This window comes from Chiroxiphia lanceolata, chromosome 2 (genome assembly GCF_009829145.1).
Source record: "Chiroxiphia lanceolata isolate bChiLan1 chromosome 2, bChiLan1.pri, whole genome shotgun sequence".
In the NCBI taxonomy this organism is placed as follows: Eukaryota; Metazoa; Chordata; class Aves; order Passeriformes; family Pipridae; genus Chiroxiphia; species Chiroxiphia lanceolata.
The window spans coordinates 109,449,487-109,471,160 of NC_045638.1; the positions used below are offsets into that span (position 1 = coordinate 109,449,487).

Below are 21,674 nucleotides of genomic sequence, written 5' to 3' on the forward strand. Positions count from 1 at the left end.
CTGGGAAGTGGTGTTTGCACCCCCTTGCTGTGTTCTGCTGCTCCTTCTTACAGGTCTTGAGGGTTTCTGGGGAGAAGCCCTGATGCTGCACAGCAGACTGAAGTAGCTACCTCGTGAGTGTTTGTGTGACAAGACACAGTGGCAGAAAATAAGTCTTCACTTCCTTTGTCCTCCTGGTATATCTGTGACCATGGGAGATTTTTTTTATGGTAGAACTTCTTCCTTCTGTGTTGTCATTTTAAATTTTTGATTTTACACAAAAGCAAACCCTAAAATAGAAAACTCTCTTAACTACCACTAAAAATCAATATTCATATATTATTTTCTTGGAAACAGTAGTACCAGCACCAGTTATGCCCTTTTTCATGAGGCTGGTATTTCAAATGAGCATCTACTCATAAGCAAACACAAGTGCTACAAGGGATAATTCTAAAAGTCCTTTCCTGCCTTAAAATCTATTCATTGAAATAATCAGCATATGGGCCCTTATAAGTCTGTAGGATTGCTGTAGCAATTTGCATATATAAAATATGCTGATAATATGTACTGGAGTATGAAGATACCAAAGACTTTGGATTAATCATTTTAAAAGCTTTTGCATTGTCTGAACACTGCAAGCTTCTCTAAGTATTCCTGAAATTAGGGCACTCTGCTGTGTAGGATAAGGTGGCAACATCATTATATCTTGGGCTCTGGGCTGAACTAAAGCACATATCCTAAAACAGGTCACCTCCAACAGTGAATATAAACTAATTCTTAAATTGTTCATTATAAAGCTGACAGTCTGATTTGCGTTTATCATGTACTTGTTAATCTGTGTCCTTAAATGAAAGGCGTGCATGGCTTTGAGTAAAATGCTTTGCAGCTAATGAGGTGGATTGATTTCTAAAAGTCCTCCTCTAAATCATGGGTTCAGCTACAAACTGCCCAAGTCTTAGGGTCAGTTTGCATCTCAGCTGCTTGTTTGTAAACTGACCATTTTTGTTTACATGTTGTGAGAATGAAACCTTAAGGGATTAGGAATTGTGCAGGTACTTCGATGATAAAAGCTATATAAGTACGTAGATAAATTAACATATGGAGGAAAATGACATCTATTCTGACACTGATAGGAGCTAAGAGCCAAAATCTGACAAGGTTTTTGTGCTTATTAAAGTATTTCTACCATTATCTTAATGCAAGCCTACAGGAAGCATCTGCTTACAGTTTTATTCAACCTACATAATTCTCTTTTCGGAAGCATCCACATGGTAGTGTTATTTTATTTACATAGAGGTTATCCAGACTTTGGAAGTCTTATAGGTGCAGCATAAGAGTTTGTTCATTATTATCTCATACCGGTATGCAGTCTGCTCTACAATATGATGTGTGAGTTTGGGGGTTTTTTGGTGGTTTGTTTGCCCCCTCTCATCCCTCCCCCCCCAGAAAGTGGTGTCATTATTTTGAAAACTCAGCCATGTCATTTTACAGTGCTGTCCATACTTTGATGTATAATAATAATCTCTCGTGAAGAATTACTGCTAATGCTGACAAGTTAGCAGAATGCCATATTGTAACTATAAATTCTGGTTTGCAGGGATATTGATCCAAGGTTTCTGCTAATTTCACTTGTGCTTACTTTGGAAAGGAGAAGCCATGGGACTTAGCTGGAATTGCCTGTTGCCTCATATTTGATCAGTGAAATGCTCTTCCTCACAAAAAAATAGGAGTTTTAAGGTTTTGTTGTGCATCATGAGGAGAACTGGAACAGAGATTAAAATCTCTTGTGTACAGTATATTGGTCTCACAGTCAAAGCAGATATTTCACAGGTCCCACCCATGGGCATGTCAGAAACTGTGCCAAGCCATGGCTCTGACGATCGGTGCAAGGGAACACGTATCTTTCGTGTCCTCAGTGTAAGACCTACACCTGAATTACAGTCCCACACACAAACCTGAAGTAGAAGTCCTTCCCTGCTTCTCTGCCCAGCAAACAGGTGCTGTGGCAGTAGGAACTCTCTCACCACACCTGGACTTCAGGAGGCTCTGTGAGGACTCATCAGTGAGGAAGTTTAAGATGATGCTGAAAGCACTGCATCAAGGAACCCTGCGGTGTTGTGATCTGCTCATGAATAGTCCGTGGACCGGATAAAGCCCCGTTATCTGTTGTAGTTCATTTTCTGAACTCCATTAATCATAAACTTAATTTTGGCTTATAATTTAATGATCTGATTTGCTCTAGATTATTAGGGTTTGAAGGTCAGGCCAGACGTCATTTGAAAGTAGTTTCCCTTGATTTGCAATTGGATTTCTAAATTGACCTGCAACCTTGCTGACATATAATGTTAATGAACCACACATGGTTTGCACATAGAAAAATGCAAACATAGAGGTTTTTACAATTTTACCAGAATCAGTATTTTATCTTTAACTCTTTTTGACGTTTAATTTTGACACGTCTTGCATGCATATACCTTTGGGGAAAATTACTTCTCTAAATTTATAAATATCTCTAATCATGGAACATCTCTTGTTGAGAAACTGATGAAATATCAGAGGAATAAGTAAGCAACTGAACCAGTGCAGTCCTAAGAAATGTGTTACCTATATTTTCTTAGTCCTGTGACAGCTGTTTGAGGTAGATGGCATTGGGTCTCTGTCATTTGATGTCATTACAGTAAAGAAAGGGATTTTAGTGAAGAAACACAGTGCAATATTAAAAACATTTAAGTACTCCATCTGTTCTATAGAAATGCATTTAATAAATGGTTGCTTTAAACAAGATAAAAATCAGTGTCCTTCATGGATATCATAGGATAAATTGTAGAAATAATCAGCCAACAAACTATAAAAGCAACAGAGGTTATTGAGGGACGCTATCAGAATTCAGACTTATTGCATGTAATCACAATGTATATGTGAATCCTCCAAGTCTATATAAGGAATTATTGGCAAATTAAATAATTGTTTCCTATAGTTCTTAAACTCTATTTTTGTACTTTTTCAAATTACTTAAAGTTGCAGAAGATGTATTTAAAAAACCCCACCCTCTGCCAGCTGCACAAAGAGGTCAGAAATAGTATATAATTATTGCTGAACTAATTGCTGGGTGCTAACATACATACAGACATACAGTATTCAACTCAGACATTATCACAATAGTGGACAATTAGGGCAAATTCAGTGACAGATAAAATGCAAATAGAATTTTTAAGTCTAGTACTCTACTGGCTTTTTAATTTTTTTTTGTCATCTTAGAATAATTGTCATTTCTATCTTTAGCCTTACAGATGTAATCTGAAAGAGTGGCTAAATCAGAATAACAGTTGCAAATTCATTTTGAAAGACTATGGTTAAACTCAAAACTACTTATTGTAAAAGTAGAGGTTGTATTTGCTTTGCAGTATTTCTGAATATATAAAATGAAAACTAGATCCACAAGAAATATGTTATATAAATAAAATAACATGTACTGTAGATGTAACATATTTCTTGTTATCAGCCTGATTTAGCCCTCATTGAATTTAGTAAAAACTAATACACTTCCATTTTTTCATAAAGGCTTTTAGGTACACGTAAATGTGTTTTTTCTACTGTTTGGATTTTTTTTGGTGAAACATGGCAGTGAGGTTTGGAAAGCAAAAGTTTACTTTGGAGAATGTGTTCTGCTGTTTAATTCCTGATTTCAAACTATCTTCCTGAAATACTGATTTTGGTAAAATACGGAATTCTTCAATCAAAATTGTCTTTTTATATTTAGTAGAAAGAAGATTTATTTCAGAATTTATTTTTATATTCAAATATTTTAAGCTGTAGGAAGGTATATGAGAAGATAACATAATTAGAAGAAATCTATGGCAACAGTCTGTGCACTTCATGAAACTTAAGGATATGATGTCCCTTAAAAATGTACTACAGCAACACAGCTATGGTGTCAAATGCCATCAGTCTGACTACACTTTTTGTTTATGAGCATTGTTAAAGAAACATCAGGAAGACGGAAAAATAATCCTCTCTATGTGTATTTAGTTCTTGTGTTTCAAAGGAGCAAGAACATGGAGTCACAGCTTCGGGGTTTTGATGCAGGAGGTGCATGGGCCAGTTATACTTAAGTTTAAAAGACATTACTGCTCTACAGATATATTCCATCTGGGGAATAATTGCACATCACAGAGTTTCCCTAGAGCTTTCAAAGTCGAAGAATTCACAGTCAGCTAAAAATCACTCCAAAATTATTCCCATGATTTGTATATTAAGGAGTAGGAAATTACTTTAATTTTCCTTTGTAGAGAAGAAGCAGCGAAGTCAGAAAAATAAAAGTTGAGGTTATATTTAAAAGTTGAAGGTAGGTAAGGACAGACTTTACTTCCTCAGGGCACATCTCTACATGCAGAGATATTTTTTTTTAAGCAAAAAAATCTTAGAGGAATCTATTTAAGGAGCTGTTTAATGGTATATGAAGACCCCAACCCCTTTCCAACACTTGATTCTCCCTTGCTTTACAAATTGAAACAATGCCTCCTAAAAGTATTCTACAAACTTCTCGTTGTTTTTCAAAGTTTATGATTTATATTTCACTCAATACAGTGGATGTGATTTATTACCTGTTTCACAGAGGGAATGAGACTTAAATTGCTAAAGGCAGATGTGGGCAAAGCTGGGAGTAAGCGTCTGACAATTGATTTCAGGGATATAGGGAAGTTTTATGGGGACCGTATCTGATAAGACTAACTCTACTTGGACAAGGAAAACCTCTTCTTTTCAATATGAGCTCAGATGGATGGACTTTGAATTGTTCAATTAGCAGTGAAAACGACACTGAGTTTTAAGCTGAAGGTTGTAAGATTGATCTAAATTTCATGGAAGTCAGTGAGTGTATGCCACTTACTTTTACAGATTTCACGTGGTTTTCAGGGCTGTCAACCAGGACAATGATTTGGGGCTCCTGGTATAGGAGGAGAGAGAAGTTGGTGACACAGAATAAACAGGCAAAAAGTGCCCAAGACTCTCAGAGGAAGAGCAGGGCTACCTCTGCCTCAATCTGAGATTAGGTCAATTGCCCATGTGACTGGTCCCATTAAATGCTCACACAGGTACAACCTGATGATTTTGCCTGACAAGAAACTGGAAAATTGCAGGTCAGTGCTTCTGACTTTTTATGACAGTTCATAACACAACATAAAAGGGAGAGGTGTGCTGGCATGATATTGTAGGGTCCAGTGCTGAATTACAAAATCCTTTGCATCCCACTGTACAAAGGAGAGCTTGTACAGATGTCAGGATTCAGCTCACTGCATAAAAACGCTCCAATTCACCTTAATGTGTGTGCAGTGAAAGGTCTGCTCATGTCAGCATCCATGTGTTTGTGTGGGCTTTGGCTGGTGGCTCTCAGGACCACGAAAGGCACAGACTTTGGGTTTTAACCTTGGTATTGTACTTTTGAGAGGCCTCTGGTACTCAGGAGAAGGTCTGTAGTGAAAGCTCACTTCTCAGGTACAAGAATGATGCTTATAACCATTTGCACCACATGTGTCAGGGCACTGCATCCCTCACCTTAAGGCAGTTTATTCCTGTTGGGTGTATCTCTAGTGCACTGTTTGAAGCTGGAGCAGCCGGCTCGGCGTCGGGCAGAATTTTCCATGCTGAGGGAAAGAGCAGAATTATTAGCTGTTAGACACATAGGCAATGACCTTATTAAAATCGGTGTACCAGGAAAAGGTACTGGAGTGCATTGTGTTATTCACATAATTTAGGTGGCTTAAAAAGAATATGTATATGTATGCAAATTCCCAGTTGTTTCATTCGACCTCTGAGTGAGGTGTGTTCAGCAGAGGTTTGGCACACGCTGCTGTATGTGTGTGCAAATGCCTGCACACTTGTTTGAACACCTGGGCCTTGGAGATGAACTTCCCTGGGTGGTGGTCTGCTGCTGTGCCAGCTTGTCTTGGGAAGCTGCTCTGCCTTACAGTGCCATGATAAATTATAGCCCTTGCTGATTATCTGCTGTCATCTGGCCCCTGGTCACTGAAGTGAAACCAATGAAAGATCACATTTCTTCCTACTGTGTTGCTGTAACGTGTCCTTACGACACTGTAGGCAGAAACCTTATTATAAATTGTTTTACTCAGTCATGCTTATAATGCCACCTCTACTGAGCCTGCAGCACAGGACATCCAGGTAGGGAGGAATAACCCAACTCTAATTTTGCTCCACATATTTGACCCTCTAACAGCAATGAAAGTTATGTGCTTCCTTGTTTGTTGTTTTTTTTGTTTGTTTTTTTAATCAGACACTGGTTTTGTATGACTTGTCTGAAAGCCACTTTCAGTCAAAGGTTTACATAGTTGTTTAGTATTGCTAATTGTTTAAAGAGAAAATCATTCTTATGAATGAGTGGAAGACAGTTATCTATAATGACAAAAGCCATCCGAGGAAGAGATAATGCTTTTTATTACAAAACCATGCTTGAAGTGTGGCCTCAGACCAAAGTGGGATACTCTGACAGTGGTGTGGCAGGGTGGGGTTGGGGATGAGCTTATCTCTGAAGGACTTACATTTAAACTTTTCTCAATTCATGAAAAATAAGTTGTGTTTTCTAGCATCAGATGGAACAGACTGAGGCTGGGATTATAGCCCTGCTAAGATCTTTTGCCTTGTGAATCAGCACTGTTAGTAAATATTTCTGTAGAACTACTCTCACTTACACCTGTGCAACTCCATTGTGTGTACCCTCTGGCCCTAGTTATAGGCCAGTGGGGTTGGCCCTGGCATTGGAATGTAATTATCAAACAGTGTCTGATGTATAAGCTACACTCAAAAGCAGTCCAGTTTGTTTTGCTAGTGTGGGCTCTGCAGTGCTAATAAAAAGTAAAAAAAAAAAAAAAAAAATCAGTGACTGACTGAATTCAGGATTGTCAGTTATGGTTGTGACAGGTGAGGTGACTTGTGGTAGCTCTGCCAGTGTTTCATTTCTGAGCATCTGATCCAGTTCTTGTGCAGAATGTCCCTGTGTGATGGGCTGCCTCCCAACAAAAGCAAGACGGGCCCAACACAAGCAGGTACTGTGGATTGTCAGGCAGTTTGGGTTTGTCTTCTACTGTAACACAGCTGAGCAGATATAGCCTGTAATTACTGAAGTGTAAATATTTTGTAACACCAAAACACTGTAAAATAGATTTATTTTTTTTTGCCTCATTTTACAGAATAGATACAGATTTATTTCTCGGTATTTGTATCTGTAATACAAACGGAAAAAGAAAGAATGAAATGAATGCAGAACTTGAACATATCCTTAATCAGCAATTGATTTTGCACTGTTGTAAACAAAAACAGTTTGAACAAATTGCAATTAAATCCAAATGCATTTTAAATGCAACAGCAGGTACTTGCTTAGCAGGAGTCTATGTAACGTTTGTCTCAGTATGTCAGACAAATGCTGATTATACAATATACTTGCTGTCTCTCAAAGACACTCATAGGTCCACAGAGTTAGAGAAATTCTCTTGTTCCTTTATATTCAAAAAATTTAAGAAAGGATGGAGGCAGGTATGTCACAGGGGTTTTTTTCTATCATGTAGACGTTTGTTCGTAACTTGGATGTGGTGATCAAACAACTCAACCAAAACAGCCAAACCAAACTTCTTTCTTTTGCAAGTGGTTGCGAATCTGGGGCTCTTCAGAAAGATTACTCCAGGGTTTAAAGCTGCAGGTGTATGAGCAGTGTGGTACTTTGGCATGGCTATCGTAATGACACGTTGCACCCTTGTCTGGTAATTTTTGGTATTTTCAGTTTGTACCTGGAATCCCAGCTGGCAAACGGGATTCTTCACTTCCGAAGTCAAAGACAGAACTGTGGAGTCACCGTTACACCTTTTGTCTTGAATGTGTCCTCAGGGAACCTTCAGTACCTCAGAAAAGGAAAAGCAAGCTAATATCTTTAATAACCGCAATTAGTCAGAGTTTCATTGTTTCAAGTCACCTGAAACGTGACACCTTCAGCAACACTGGAGGCGTCCTGAACGTAAAACTGACCGGATCAATATGTGTTCAGAGAAAGCAGATGTATCTCTTGTCACCAGCAGTGTTTGCTGAATGATCTCTGCCACAGTTTGGTCCTCCTTTCTTTCTGATCTAAAATTTCAGATCCTATCTAATTCCATTTACCAATAGAACTTGTCTTCCCACATCTTTATTTTAGGCAAATACGAAATAGTCTATCATTTAGCTTGTCTTTTCCATGTTTAATTTCTGTAGATTACATCCGGAGATATTTGATTGATTGATGTTATTCAATTCTTCCTAACGGGGCTACTGGGTATTGCAGTGCCAAAGCGCTTCAAAAATTAATGGGAAGCAGGAGGAAAGGACCAGATCTGTATTTTGTGGCTTCAAAGTTGTGTATAGAAATATTTAAAGCCTAGGTCTAAAAGAATTTAAAGATTAGGTCTAAAATAATCCCAAAGAAGTCAATAAACTGGAAAACACACAAAAAATTTAAAGATCTAGTTTAAAAATAAAATCTGATCTGGACATATTTTTTCCTGTGAATGATAACTAGAATTTTTTTATTAAAAAATTAAAGCTTTTAAGTGTCATGGAAGGTGGGCTAAGACTTCCCCCTTGTCAAAACCAGAAATGCATTTTCAGTGTGTAGTACAAAACTCAGTGAAGTGTCTCATTAGTGGTTATACCTCCTGTTGTGATTTATGACTTCATATAGCATTTTTCTTACTGAAGCGGTTTCTTGAAAACAGCACATGCATTTGTTTAACAATTTGCGTTATTGTTAAATAAATAGCAATTATTATATGTTATTGCATATAATTAGATCTATTTTAACTGCATGTATTGTTTATGCTATACATAGACAGCAATAAATTTATTAGGTAGATGCAGTTTAGCCTTTACATTTCGAAATAAGAGTATAGCATGTTGTCAGTGCTGAAAGAGTTTAGAATCTTTGTGTTTAATGAAGTGGATAAGATTTTCCAAATTCATAATTTTATTAAAAATATTGAAAAAGGTACAAGTTGACGTTTTGTCAACGTTTACTAAATATTTAAGCAGTTTGTTTTTGCCTACAAACTCCATCAAGCGAATTTATACTTTTTGAACTGAAACAGTGCATAACTAAGACTTCAATAATTGCTAAATTCAAAGAGAATTATTATCATTCCTATTATACTTAAATATAAACCTTAGATAAATCCTGATTGACAAGTACAAAATAATAGCTTTCATGCATTTTCTTCATTCTACATTATATAATTTGAAGAGTATTGGAAAGATCTTAGGCCCCTAAGCATAACCAAGACAAAAATCCTTGGTGTAGCAATGTGAATATAGGACTTATTGTCCTTGTTTAATTGATGTGTTGCTTCTACCCCACTAAAATTGGTATATTGCTATACATCAAACTTTCCTGTTGTCTTATGCAAGAACCAGAGGTACTAGTTAGTTATGGAGAAGAGAGACCCTTTTGTGGGTCTTTATTACCAACAAAAGCCAAAATGAACAGAGTATTTGGGGACTGGCATGAAGTGATTGTCAGAACTTCATCTTATTTTGTTATATTCGTGAAGGGGGAATACAAGTGGTTTTTGAGTTTTACCTGCAACGGAACTGCAGATTCTTCCCTGGGCAAGCACTGGTTTCTTGACCCTCGGAAATCACGTGAACTGGAAGGAATTTCAAATATATTTTTGATTTAAGAAGTCTCTGTATTTATTTGGCACTGTATTATGTTACAAGTACCCAAAAATGTTGCTTCCATTGGTGTCTGTGGCTTACAGAAATCCCCAGGAGGTTTCCACAGATATTTAGAATGCCTTAAGCTGAAAGTATTTAAAATCAAAACAATTTTCATACCTAAAAAGAACTGAATTAATCATGGCTTACGGCAACTTGAGCCTCTGTGTATGGTGAGGGAGGGAGAGGAAAGATATCCTTCATGCCTACAATGAAGGGATGTGATATTTCCATCTTGTAGTGTTTGGTGTTGATTATATTCCTTTTGCAAAGTTCATTTAGTCATGGGCATTTTCATGCTGCCAAACGCTGGCTGTGTGGGATCTTTGAGAGAATCAAACAGGAGAAAGATGGGACAAAATAAAATATTTACTACTTCTTGGGGTAGGGGGTGAGCATTTCATTTTCTGTTTGCAGTCCTTCTCTTCCTAGTCATGACTCTCTAAGCAGTCATTTCCATTTTCTTTTCTGCAATCTCTTTAATTTTTCATTTTGATAGTCCAGTGTTCTGAAACGGGAAGAGTGAAGGCTGCAATTCTTCCTGAGCTTCTCCAAATGTTAAGACAATGCTACAGGTACAAAGTGCCAGGAAGTACAATGAAAAATGCCTTCACTGCCAAATGCTGGGTTTGGTCAAAGTGTTCCTGAGGGATCCTGAGGAAGGCCATAACCTTCCCCATAGTGAAATGGAATCTGGATGGCAAATACAAAGGGGCAGAAAGCACATCAGTAAGCAAACTGTCCAGGCTTCTGTCTATCCCTCCTATAGTCTGAAAGCAACAGACCTCTCCAAGGTATCACCCTTAAAAGACCACGTTCTTCAGGGCCTCTGCGTTCAGGCTTCTGTGAAGTTGTTGCTATTTATTTAGGCTTGAGGATTTTAATCAAGTACTTATACCAGCAGTCTTTTGTGCCAGATAGCCATTAGTAAAAAGAGGGAAAATATGGAAAGGAAGGGTGACCAAATAACTGGTTACACCAACTGCAGATTAAACTAACTTGAGCATATTTTTTCCAGAGTATCTCACTGGTAGTTTGTTATTTAGGTTGCTGAAGTATGCTGCCCCTGAGTAAACATCCTAAAATTCTGTTAATTAAAAAGAACCTCTGTATTCATTAATGTTGTAGGCATTTATAAACATTATTCCAGCTTAATCATAACTGCTGCCCTTTGGCTTCATGAGTGGAGTGAGGGAGAGAATATACAACTGATATTTCATCTTGAAAACTACAGGCTTTTCTTTTGACTTCATCTCATAAACACTAAGTTGGAACTGGATACACTTAAGATGAAGGCAGTAAGGACAGTTGTGAGTATGGAACATCTTTAGTCTGAGAAAAGACTAGGACAGGACTTTTCTTACTGGAACAGGTTGTATGAAATGTATGTTGGAAAACATGCGCTGGAAAACATTTGAGGAAAGGTGAACAGGATTTTTTTTTTTTTCATTTTAATGAGGAAGATCCTAAATTATCTCAATAAGATGATAAGATCTATTTTTCAAAGAAACAAGAGGAATTTTGTTTTTCAGGCTGCAAGTAATTAAATATGTGGGACTCATGGCATAGGGCCTATGGGCATTGAGAAAAGCATAAAGAAATCAAAAAAGGAGCTAGACAAAGTCAAGAAGTACAGGTCTGTCACTCTCTAATCAAGCTTAATAGCTGTGACGTAGACTCTCTAGTTAAGAAGTTTCAAAGCCTTTCAGAAGAAGCAGATGGTAAATGGAAAGCTCCACTATCACTTTATGATCATTCTTGTGCTTTTCTCATAAGCATCCAAGACTGACCACTACTGAGGGTGTGATGCCAGACAAGATCAATATTTGATCTGTCATGATATACAAGTTCTTCTGTGCTTAGAACGTATGAAATAGTCTCATACTCACGACTGCTGTAAGCTGTCATGGAGGACCTTGGAGGGTGTAAGAGACCCTGATAAGGACAAGGACTGGTTTGATGTCAGGGACATTTAGCTAAAATAATGTCTTGTAGCTCTCAGAGGAATATTTGTTGTAATAGTTACAGACACAAAGGTAGACTTTAGATTGCTTACTTTCCTCTCTGTTTCCAGTGCTACACGTTCAAAGCATGAAGTAGAATTACAAATCAGTTCCTTTACATCTCTAAAACAAGATGTTGTCTTAAAAAACACGATGTTTGAAAGAAAAATAAATGTTGGGTTTATTTGTCTTTGTGGTGTTTCACCCTATGAAGTTTGTATAATCTTCCTTGAAACTCTATCTTTTCTCTGGAGGCATTTCAACTCTGCAAAATTGAAATACTTATGAACCTAGAAATGAGGACATTAAAAACCCACTAAATTCCGTAAGTGACACTTTTTCTATGTTTCCCTGAAGGTCTGCCTGCTCACTCCTAATAGAATCCTAAATGGATTTAATAATTTACCTTTTGTAAAATAACCCAGAAAACCATTAGCAGAGTGGAAGTCTGGGCGCCTCTGGCATTAGACTGAACCAAGCATGCCCGTGACCAGCAGCTCTTGTGGTTTTCTTTATGTTCCTGTATTGGATGGTCCTTCCTTCTCCTGCCATATCACTTGAGCTGCTGCTCAAGCCATACCTGATGCTGTTGATGCTGCTGGAGGCACGTGTCAGAGCTGGCAGAAAGCCTACAGAAACTTTTAAGTTACTGAATTTGCATAATGGTACTTAAGGAGGGTGGGGCTGGTAGTTTTTTAGTTTTAAGTCATCTTATTATCTGGACATCAAAAGTTGGAAACTTTTTGAAGTTTTTTTGATTCTTCAAGATGTCAGTATGGTGCTAGTTTCAGGGAAGTGTTACAGAGGCATTCAAAATGAACACAAGTGTCTACCAGCCTCATTTCAGTAACAGTTGGGAGAGAAATAGAAGAAATGGTGGTTTAATTATTAGCAGTGAGAATGGTGATTAAGAATGTCTTGATGGAGAAATTTAACACAAGAAGCTGCAGCTTAGTGACTCTACATGATAGATGCTGACCTAATTTTTGGCAACTTAGAGCCATAAACATCATCCTTGATGTATCAGACTCAGCATCTGGTAAGCTGTCTTATGACTTTTAAAAATTAATGCACAGAGGGATGAAAAACTACTGTACATCAGCATGTGTTTGTTTTCTGTCTAAATGCAAATGTTACATTCTCTAACAAGTCCATAAATACATTGTAGAACTTAAAAATAAAATAAAAAATTTTTTATAGTTGATGTGGTGGTGATGAAATCCAAATATTTCCTGTTTGTGTTGTTACATGCTGTTTGTTTAAAAAAATCTCTGAACACATATTAGATGTTCATGGTTGTCTCCATCAGTCAAAATATCATTCTTTATTCAGATGAATAAGCAAGGCTTCAGATTTATTAATATCATCTTTTTAATGTTGTGCTGAAAAGGGCATCATGTCTGTGGTTGCAAATGTGATAACTTCAGGGAATTTGTGACCATCACTGCTTTGTCATTCCAAAGACATTGATTTTTTTATTTGTATAAATCTACAGCACAAGGTTTGTGGCTCATTGATTTGAGTACTGCATGCTTATATGGAAGCAACTAAATGCCAAACTGGAGATGAATTCAAGCTTTTGGGCATACTTAAGTAAGCACTGGGCATCTCAAGACTGAACAGTCTGAATGTCAGGAATCTTTCTTGGAGCACCCTTTTGAAAATACAAAATTTTCCACAGAAAGTCTTGTTTCTACTGATCCATCTTTAGCATTCTAAAATACAGACATCTGTAGACATAGGTAGCTATATTAATTCTGTGGCAGTAACACCTATTACATGAAAAATCAACTAAAATCTGTTATTTTGAAAACATGTACTTCTAAATGTCCCCTTTCTCTTTCCTTCTCTCTCCACCCCCTGCCCCCACCTCTCTGGATTTGGGAGATCCTAAGGACAGACAGTGTGAAAATATAAAATGCATAGCTGCTCTGTGCAGCAAAAAGATTGCTGCTACTGCTAAGGATTTGTTCTTCCTGTTTGCTACTTAGAGAGAAAAAAAAAAAAAAGGCAAGCATGTAGGATTTTTCCCATGCAGTAATTCAGGAATGCTGCAAGTGATTAGTGTGTTGAAGCTTGCATTTTAGTTTAAAATATGAAAGAAAACCTTAAGAAAATGCAGTCAAAAGTCCTGAGCAGTGGCACACTGTAAAGCAGGAAATCTCCTGCACACAATAGAGATTAAATGCTCCCTGTGCATACTGTATTCTGCTCAGCCCTCTGCGTTCGGAGCTGGGACCGTGGCAGTCGTTATCTCTAGCAGGTTCCTTGGTGATTTTCAAGCCCTGCACTACCTACCCAAGTGGCAGTGACACCAGCTTTCACTGAAGCCTTATTACTCTTAAAAGAGCAATTTGGTTGGTTGCACAGCTATTAGGATCAGACAGACAGGCTTAAAGCTGTCAGTACAACTGCTTCTCATCTTTTTTCACAATCCTGACATCTTTCCTCTTTTCTGCTGGACACAAGCATTACTGTTTTTATCATTTTCAATCAAGCTCACGCTGCAAGCTGAGGAATATATTCCCACAGAAACCAAAGTGAGGAGCAGAAATTATTTTATAGCTACTGTAGTAGCAGCGGTGCTGGCTGCATGTTGTGTGGGAAAAACCGGATCAGTGAGAAATGTGGCTTTCCTCAGGGCTACATCACTGAGATATTACTTCAACGTCTGAGGAGAGCAAATCTACTCCTTGCTCTAATTTTTCAGTGATTAATCACTCCTTCTTGAGCAAACTGAAAGTGGGAGAGAAGATGTAAGATTTTTTTTTTAATTTTTTTTTTAATATATTTTTTTAAAATAACTTGTGGAAATGTTATCATCAGTGAAAAGGGGGAAAATCACTATGCTTGAACTTCTTTTCATTTTGATGTTGCTCTTCTCTGGACCAACCCTGAGCAAGCTTAGCAGGACCAAAGGCAAACACTGGAAGGGGGGTAAGTGGAAAGGAAAAGTTTTTGTAATGGTTGTCTGGGTAAGATTGTAAAAAAGCTGTATTAAAGGTAAGCTAAGGAGAATACCTATGCTGTTTGGAGTGACTCAGATTTCGGGTTGCTGTGTGGGCTTGCTATAGGATGCTAAAAAGAGAGATGGAGTTTAATTTGTTTTCTTGTTACTTTGCTTGACTGACTCTGTAAAGCACATATTCCTTGCAGGAATTTTACTTTGCCTTGCATCATTAGCGGAATAACGTTTAAGGCCTTTATACAAATAAATGTATGATATTTAGAAACCAGTGTTTTTTCGGATTGTGAGAATTCAGATTGTTTCTTTTCATTACGGAACCTCTGGGATGCTTGTGGCTTTATTGGAAGGGATGTTACCCCAATCATAGGGGGTTAAAGTGTTGGAGAAAGAGAGAGAAAGCAAGCAGCCTGTCTTGAGTCCAGAACTGTTAGTGTATGTGGTAAAAATGACTAGACAGACATTTTTTTTTTAGAGTACATGAATGTTGTGAAATGCACTGCCAGGAGCACTAATTGGCTGACTGGTTATGTTGGTGTTGATGTGTTAATAAAGATAAATTGCATTAACTTTATAAAAAAAAATGCTGTGTTGAGAAAACACTTATGATTTTCGAAAGCAGCAATCCATTTTTCTCTTCTGTTAAAAACTGCTGAGAAGATTTACCCTGTGTGTGCTGTGAAAAGTTCACTAAATGTGCCTTTTCATAAAGTTCACTTTGTTTTGCTTCCTTGCATGACATTTGTTTATGGAAAACATGGGTTATTGAGGTCTCATAATCAAATATAGCCCAGCGAGCATAAATGGTGTCTCATGAATATTGGGGCTGAAGGACTGTGGACTGTAGATAGCTTGATATTTTCTCCCTGGTTGTTTGTTGATGTTGCTGATTGGAGGCACCCCCAGGATTTTTTCCCCCCCTTTTTTTTTCCCTTTACAAGTGTTGCCACAGCATGGTGTGTTTATCACAGCTTTAATAGCACTTCCAGTTTCTCTCTGCTGTCAGTATTGTGATCTGAGGTTAAAGAGTAGCATCAACATTAAAAAGAAGTTTTAATAATTTATCACAACATCTCAGCAGGAGACTCCTCCCTCCCCCTCCAACCCTGTATTTCCTTTTGTTGCATTTAATCTTCCATCTACTGTACCTTCAAGGGAAAAAGTTGCAGCACACATTTAACCTGGACTGTTAATACAGCACAGTATATCTGAAAATTATTTCCTGATCCTGTAAATCACATTATCACATGTATCTCACAGTGCTGCTGCTGGGTATCCTCGTTGCAAATTACAAGCTGTTATTTACTCTGGGCAACATGACCTCCTCTCGGAGGTATGTGGGTTAGGAATATATGTCACTGTCAGGTTCCTGAGATTTAAAAAATGCTGTTAACTTTTTTCCCCCTTTCTCCCATTTTCAATTAAATCTGGTAAATGAGGGCTGTATTGCTTTGGTCTCTTACCTACTCCCTGGCAGGGGTAAAGAGCTACACTTAGGAATTTTTATCATGGGTAGAAAATAATCCATGAATCCAACTGCAGAAAAAAATATCTTAATACAGGTTTTTGCTTTTCTTGGAAGTGTTTCTTGCCACTGAAACAAACTGTAAGGGAGATACCTGTTTCAAGGAGGCTAAGAAGCAATTTGTCTTGTTTACTTGAAGCTCTGAATCAGCAAAAAACTAGACAGAACTGCTGTACAGTAGTTTGCTCCCTAGGTAGATATTACAGTGAGAGCTGTGTGACTTGAAGATGATGCCTGGTTACTGGTGAAAGTTTCAAGTTCAGGATCTGTCAGAAGACAGGTGTTATAATGTCTGAGTGTTTCTGACCTCCAAAACGTAATGTATGCACCTCCCCTTTCCATTAACCTTCCATTAAGGATCAGCTTTTGCTTATGCATCAGTGATGTTAGTTTTTTATTGGTGTGCACACAGAATTCCTGTTGTCTCTTGGTAAAATTTCAGCATGCAAACTTCTCCTCTGCAGCTCACTGGAAAACCCATCCCAAAATGGAAACAGACTTTTTTTTTTTTTAAATTATTTTCATTTTTAAGAGATTCAGGAGAGCCAGAGACCTGCATACCAACTTCCAACTGCATTGTTCAGAGGGGAAGGGTGAGGATGGATACATGCAGCTGGAAATGCACTGTATGACTCATAATACTAACTGTGCTGAAGTCAGTGTCCGTGATGGACAGTAATAGCTGATTTAGACCATCCTCTAAAGTTTTTATGTACCATATTTTGTTCCAATAGTGCTGCAAAGTATAAGCGTCTTTGGAAAGTGTTGGTCTTCTGTGGCTGTGTTGGCCTTGATCATGATCAGTACAAGTGCAGGCTAATGAATCTGGAAATTTTTCTGGTATAATTAATGAAAAACATCACTGCTGAAGTTACAAGCCCTGAGAAGATATTTTCTGTGGTCTTGCTGTGTAGTTCTCCATTTATGACAAACTCACCTCTATCTGCCTGTATTTTTCTCCTTGGAATTCACTTGAACAGAAAAAAAACCCTATCCACATACAACTACATGAAAATGGAATTATGGGTAGAAACCACCTCCTGATTTAGTTTCAATGTCTGGTGTCAGGGAGTAAAATGAGTCCTATATGTGGGCCTGGAGAAACATAAAGATACTATTTTCTTCTCTAGGTGTTTTTAAGTCTGCACTCCAGAAAACCTTTCAGAATAATTCATTGGAATGCAGTCTCTACAAGTGCTTTAAACCAGGATTTATAAACTAATGATCAAGATAAACCGGAGTCTGAAATCAGAACCTGAAAGTACAAATCAACTGCATTTTCTTTTTCCCTTTGAGCCAAAATAACATACTGTGTTTCAAGTTTATAAGAAGGATTTATAATATGGAAACAAACAAACAAACAAAAAATAGGAAAAGGAGATTAAGTACTGTTTTGAGTTTACCTTAAATTAGAAAGCAAATTTCAAGCACTGCTAATGCCTATTCCCTTCTGAATTTGTTTCCACAGTGTTTGAACTCTGTCATATATCATATTGAGGGGGGGAAAAGTGAGTTTTGAGTTCATCCAACCATATGCATGTGGATGTGCTTTGTGTCTGTCCAATGGCACCTGGAAGCATCTGTAAATTGGGAATAAGCCATCCATTTGTGTTGTGCTTGGAACCCTCCCAATACTTCACCCATACCAACAACATAGTTGTAGTAAATCCTGACTAAGGAAAACTGGGGCAGTGATGGGAATTCACAGATCTCCTGGCAACAGCAAATGTCTCCTGGGTGTCTTCATAGTGTGTCGTGCTGGATAAGCAGCACAAGCCAAAATGAGTGGGAGAAAGTGGTTGTGTCCACACTCACTGCAGGGACCACAGCCTGGTTGAGGGGCTGGCAAGGGCAGCTCCCATCCTGTGCTGTGCGTGGTGGGTGCTGTCTTGCCTGGCAAACAGCAGAATGCATGGGGAGAACAAAATCACACGTGATGCTTGTCTGCTGGTGTTTTATAACTCTGTGGAAGGCTGTGTGACAGAAAGGATTCAGAGAAAGAGTGAGACCACTAGGACAACCCCTCTTGGAGGACATAAACCCTTTACTCATCTTGGAAACAACTCCCGCGTTCCGTCTGGGGCATAACTGTGCCCACTCAGACTGCTGGGCACCTTTGAAGAGCCTCACTCTTTACATGGTGGTCTCCATATAACAGGACCTGGTCCATCTTCCAGCTGGAATGACTGAGACACTGTGGGATGGTCCTTGGGTATGAGGTGAACCCCAGCTGGGGAGCACAGGGAGACTCTGTGCACATCCCAGGGTGCCATGGCATAAGAACACAATCTGACAGCAGTGATGGCAACACCCCCCAAGGGAAGAAAAGACCTTGAGGACTGGGGAGAGGAATTTGAGATGAAAAGACTTCAGAGGGAAGGGTCCCCATCTAGAGCTGGGAAGTACAGGTTAGATATACTTTCTCCCCAAAGGCTTGTTTGCTCATTTCTACCTTGCACTTCTCCAAAAGAATTTCCATTTTCAGAACTTATAGTGTGATTTGATTTACTTGTGATAAAATTGGAGAAATAAAAATAAAATGCAACCACAGGGCATCACCCCGCAGAAGTAGATGAGGGTGGTGACTGTCCTTACGGTCTACACAGAAGCGAAGCAATAATCTCTTTAATGACTAAATCAAAGTTTATTATGCAAGTGATCCAGCCTTATATTTCAGTTCCAATTTCAGCTCTATGGCAGTTTAATCATTTTTATGGCAAAAGGTACCAGTGTGAGAAATCTTAAGTGTCACTGGCTAGGTATTACTGGTAAGGGTGATACAAAGCTCTATGTGTGAGATTGTCTCCCTATAGATTGAACAGCATGTGTATTCAGCACGTATATTATTTAAGATGCATCAACATTACTTAAATTTTTTTTAAAAGCATAAGTCAAAGCTTAGCCAAGAAGAGAGAATTTCTATAAAGCTGCTTCCATACAGAAAGTAGATACCCCTCAGATCTTCCAAATTTGGAGGTAAAGTATTAGATTATTAGAATAATGGCTAGAGTATTAGAATTGGAGGGCTGTTACCAGGCTGCTGCTGGGTGCCTGGTAGCTCTGGACACCCAGATATCTCAAGTACATGGATATTTGCATGCACAACAACTCTGTGGTGCATCCACACTGAATTTGGTGAAAACAGGACCTTGAGACTTTGTGCATTTTGTAATGGAGTGCCTCTGCACAGCCACAAAGTCCCACACATCACAAGCACCGTGAATTGTTAGAGACATTTCGATGCCTTCCTGGCAGCCTCTCAGCAATACTGCTCACTTCCCCCATGGGGAAGCTTACAGAGCTTTTATTTTTTTCATCGAGAGGTACTTGTTCTCATCTCCCTCACATCTGCAGGGTTGTGAGGATAAAGGGATGGAGGCTGGGACCTTTGAAGAAGGAAAAGTAGAAAGGAGGCGTTTTTGTGGACCCAGGTAGCCTGGGTTTCAGTGTGAGTTGTTGTGAGGCATGAGGGGTCTGGTTGGACACGGTAAAATGGAGCTTTTGATGTGGTGGTTGAGTTGCAGCACGTGGAAAGCACAGCCAGTTGTCCTGGTATGATTCACTGTGTACTTCATGAGATTTTAGGGCAACACTTTATACTGTTGCCATTTATCTAATTTAAGTAATTTATTTTATGTAATCTCAAGGATAAACTACATTAATTATTTTTAATACATTATCATATTGTATGACTAACAGTATTTCTTAAATCATGGGACATTAAATATGTTGCTACACTGGAAAAGCTTATGAAATGCTGACCAAAAGTTTCAGACTCGGGGTCCTAAAATTATTTCCCTATGTTTTGTAAGGGCAACCTGATTTCAAGTAGTAAAAAAATTCACAATTTTTTTAACTTAGAGGAAACTCAATATATTTGAGGAGGTGCTTTACACACAGCTAAGGATCTAAAAATCTAATTTTAGAAACTGAGTACTGTAACTGTGGATCTGCAGTTTTAGTTTGACTGCAAGTACATGAAGTATGTGACTACACACAGTATGTGATTTGATGTACCCAAGATGTTCTAATAGTTTTGCTTTGAATATACTTAAAAGGAAAAAGAGTATTTGGATGCAGAGTGACTTCTATTTTCTGTAAGGTCTAGATTTAGCCCCTATCCCATGATAACAAACAAATTTTTGCACCTTCTTTTACACCACCTTTTTCAGAGTCAAATCTGAATTCTAAAGGACTTTGGTGATCCGTGAAGATTCCTGTGCCTGTTCTTGTGCTGGAATATGTGCTTGTCTATTTTTCATCTCTTTGAAGACATTTGAAATACTTTATAGAAGTCTGGTGACCTGTATTCAATCTCACACCAGCAGAGATGATGGAGTTGGGAGCAACAAAAAACCAAGCTTGTGAGAGTTTTCTTCTCAGCTGGAAGGAAGGAAAAGTGATGGGGCTATTTCAGTCACTAGAGAGGAAATGAGGGGAAGATGTAACATCTACTTAAGAACAGACCAATGTTTGCACAAAACTAAACTGTAACAAAAAAACATTGGCTGGAAGGGTGTTTCATTGAGAAGGAGCTGCCATCCTTTGGGAGATAAAGTCAGTCTGAGCCAGGTTTTCAGTCTCCTTCGACTTCCAACAGTCCTGTCTGCAGGATCTCCCTCCACCTTCTCCACTTCTACTAGCCCCCTTGCCCAGGGAGCTGATCCAGTTAGCAATTAGCTGTATGAAAAAGAGGATAACATCCATCTGGCTGATGTGATCCCTTCATTTGTACACTCTCAGGTCATGGGGGAACTTAGTACACAAAAGAGGGAAGAGAAGAGATTGTGATCATGACTCGAATTAGGCTGGTTCAAGTTGCTACATAACTTCACCCTTCAGCTCCAGATTATCCAGAAGAGAAAAAAAAAAAAAAAGAAGATTTAATAAGGTGGTGCCTTCCTTTGAATCCTGTGTCCACATCCTGTGCTTGGAGCCGTGCTTGAAATGTTTGCTATCATATTAAAAACCATGTTGATCAAATAGCTATAAAACAGAAGGAATATTTAAAGAATGCTTCATCCCCAGTGCATACACATTCCTCTCCTTTGGTTATTTGCATATTATTATTTTTTTTGGTGTAAAACAGATTTTGGAACCACCATAAAGCATCATTGACATTAGAAAACTAGCAAGCATAAGCAAACTCTCTTTACTTTTGTCTACAAATAAAATGAACACGTGTAAATTGCCTTGAGGTGTTGAAAGAGCACAGATCAGATGTGCTCTTTCAAAATGATGAACAGGCTTAAACACACACCAGAGTGTCTGAGAAAAAACTATTTTGGCTTTCCCTTTCTACCAATTTTGAAGGACAATGTTGTTCGTCAGTTAAACACTATTGATTTTTGACTTCAAAGAATGATCTAAAGAGTACTGAGAGTATACTACTTCTTTCAAGAACCATTACTAAATAACCTCATGGAAACTTCTTTGCTTAATACATTGAAAACTG

General features: G+C 38.3%; 1 protein-coding gene across 21 annotated transcripts in view; it reads left to right on the forward strand.

The window, feature by feature from the left end:
• The window catches only part of ROBO2 (roundabout guidance receptor 2), a 1,060,454-nt gene that overhangs the window by 151,995 nt on the left and 886,785 nt on the right, over window positions 1–21,674 (forward strand). For 9 of the 21 annotated variants that reach the window (XM_032678961.1, XM_032678953.1, XM_032678962.1 and 6 more), the window contains exon 1: window positions 14,392–14,666. The exons of 1 other annotated variant lie outside the window; for it this stretch is intronic. In XM_032678961.1, the coding sequence (XP_032534852.1) occupies window positions 14,543–14,666 (124 nt within the window). In that variant the 5' untranslated portion in view covers window positions 14,392–14,542. Of the gene's footprint in view, window positions 1–14,389; window positions 14,667–21,674 lie in introns of those variants that run through there. 11 more of the 21 variants (XM_032678942.1, XM_032678955.1, XM_032678950.1 and 8 more) reach the window with 3 other exon arrangements.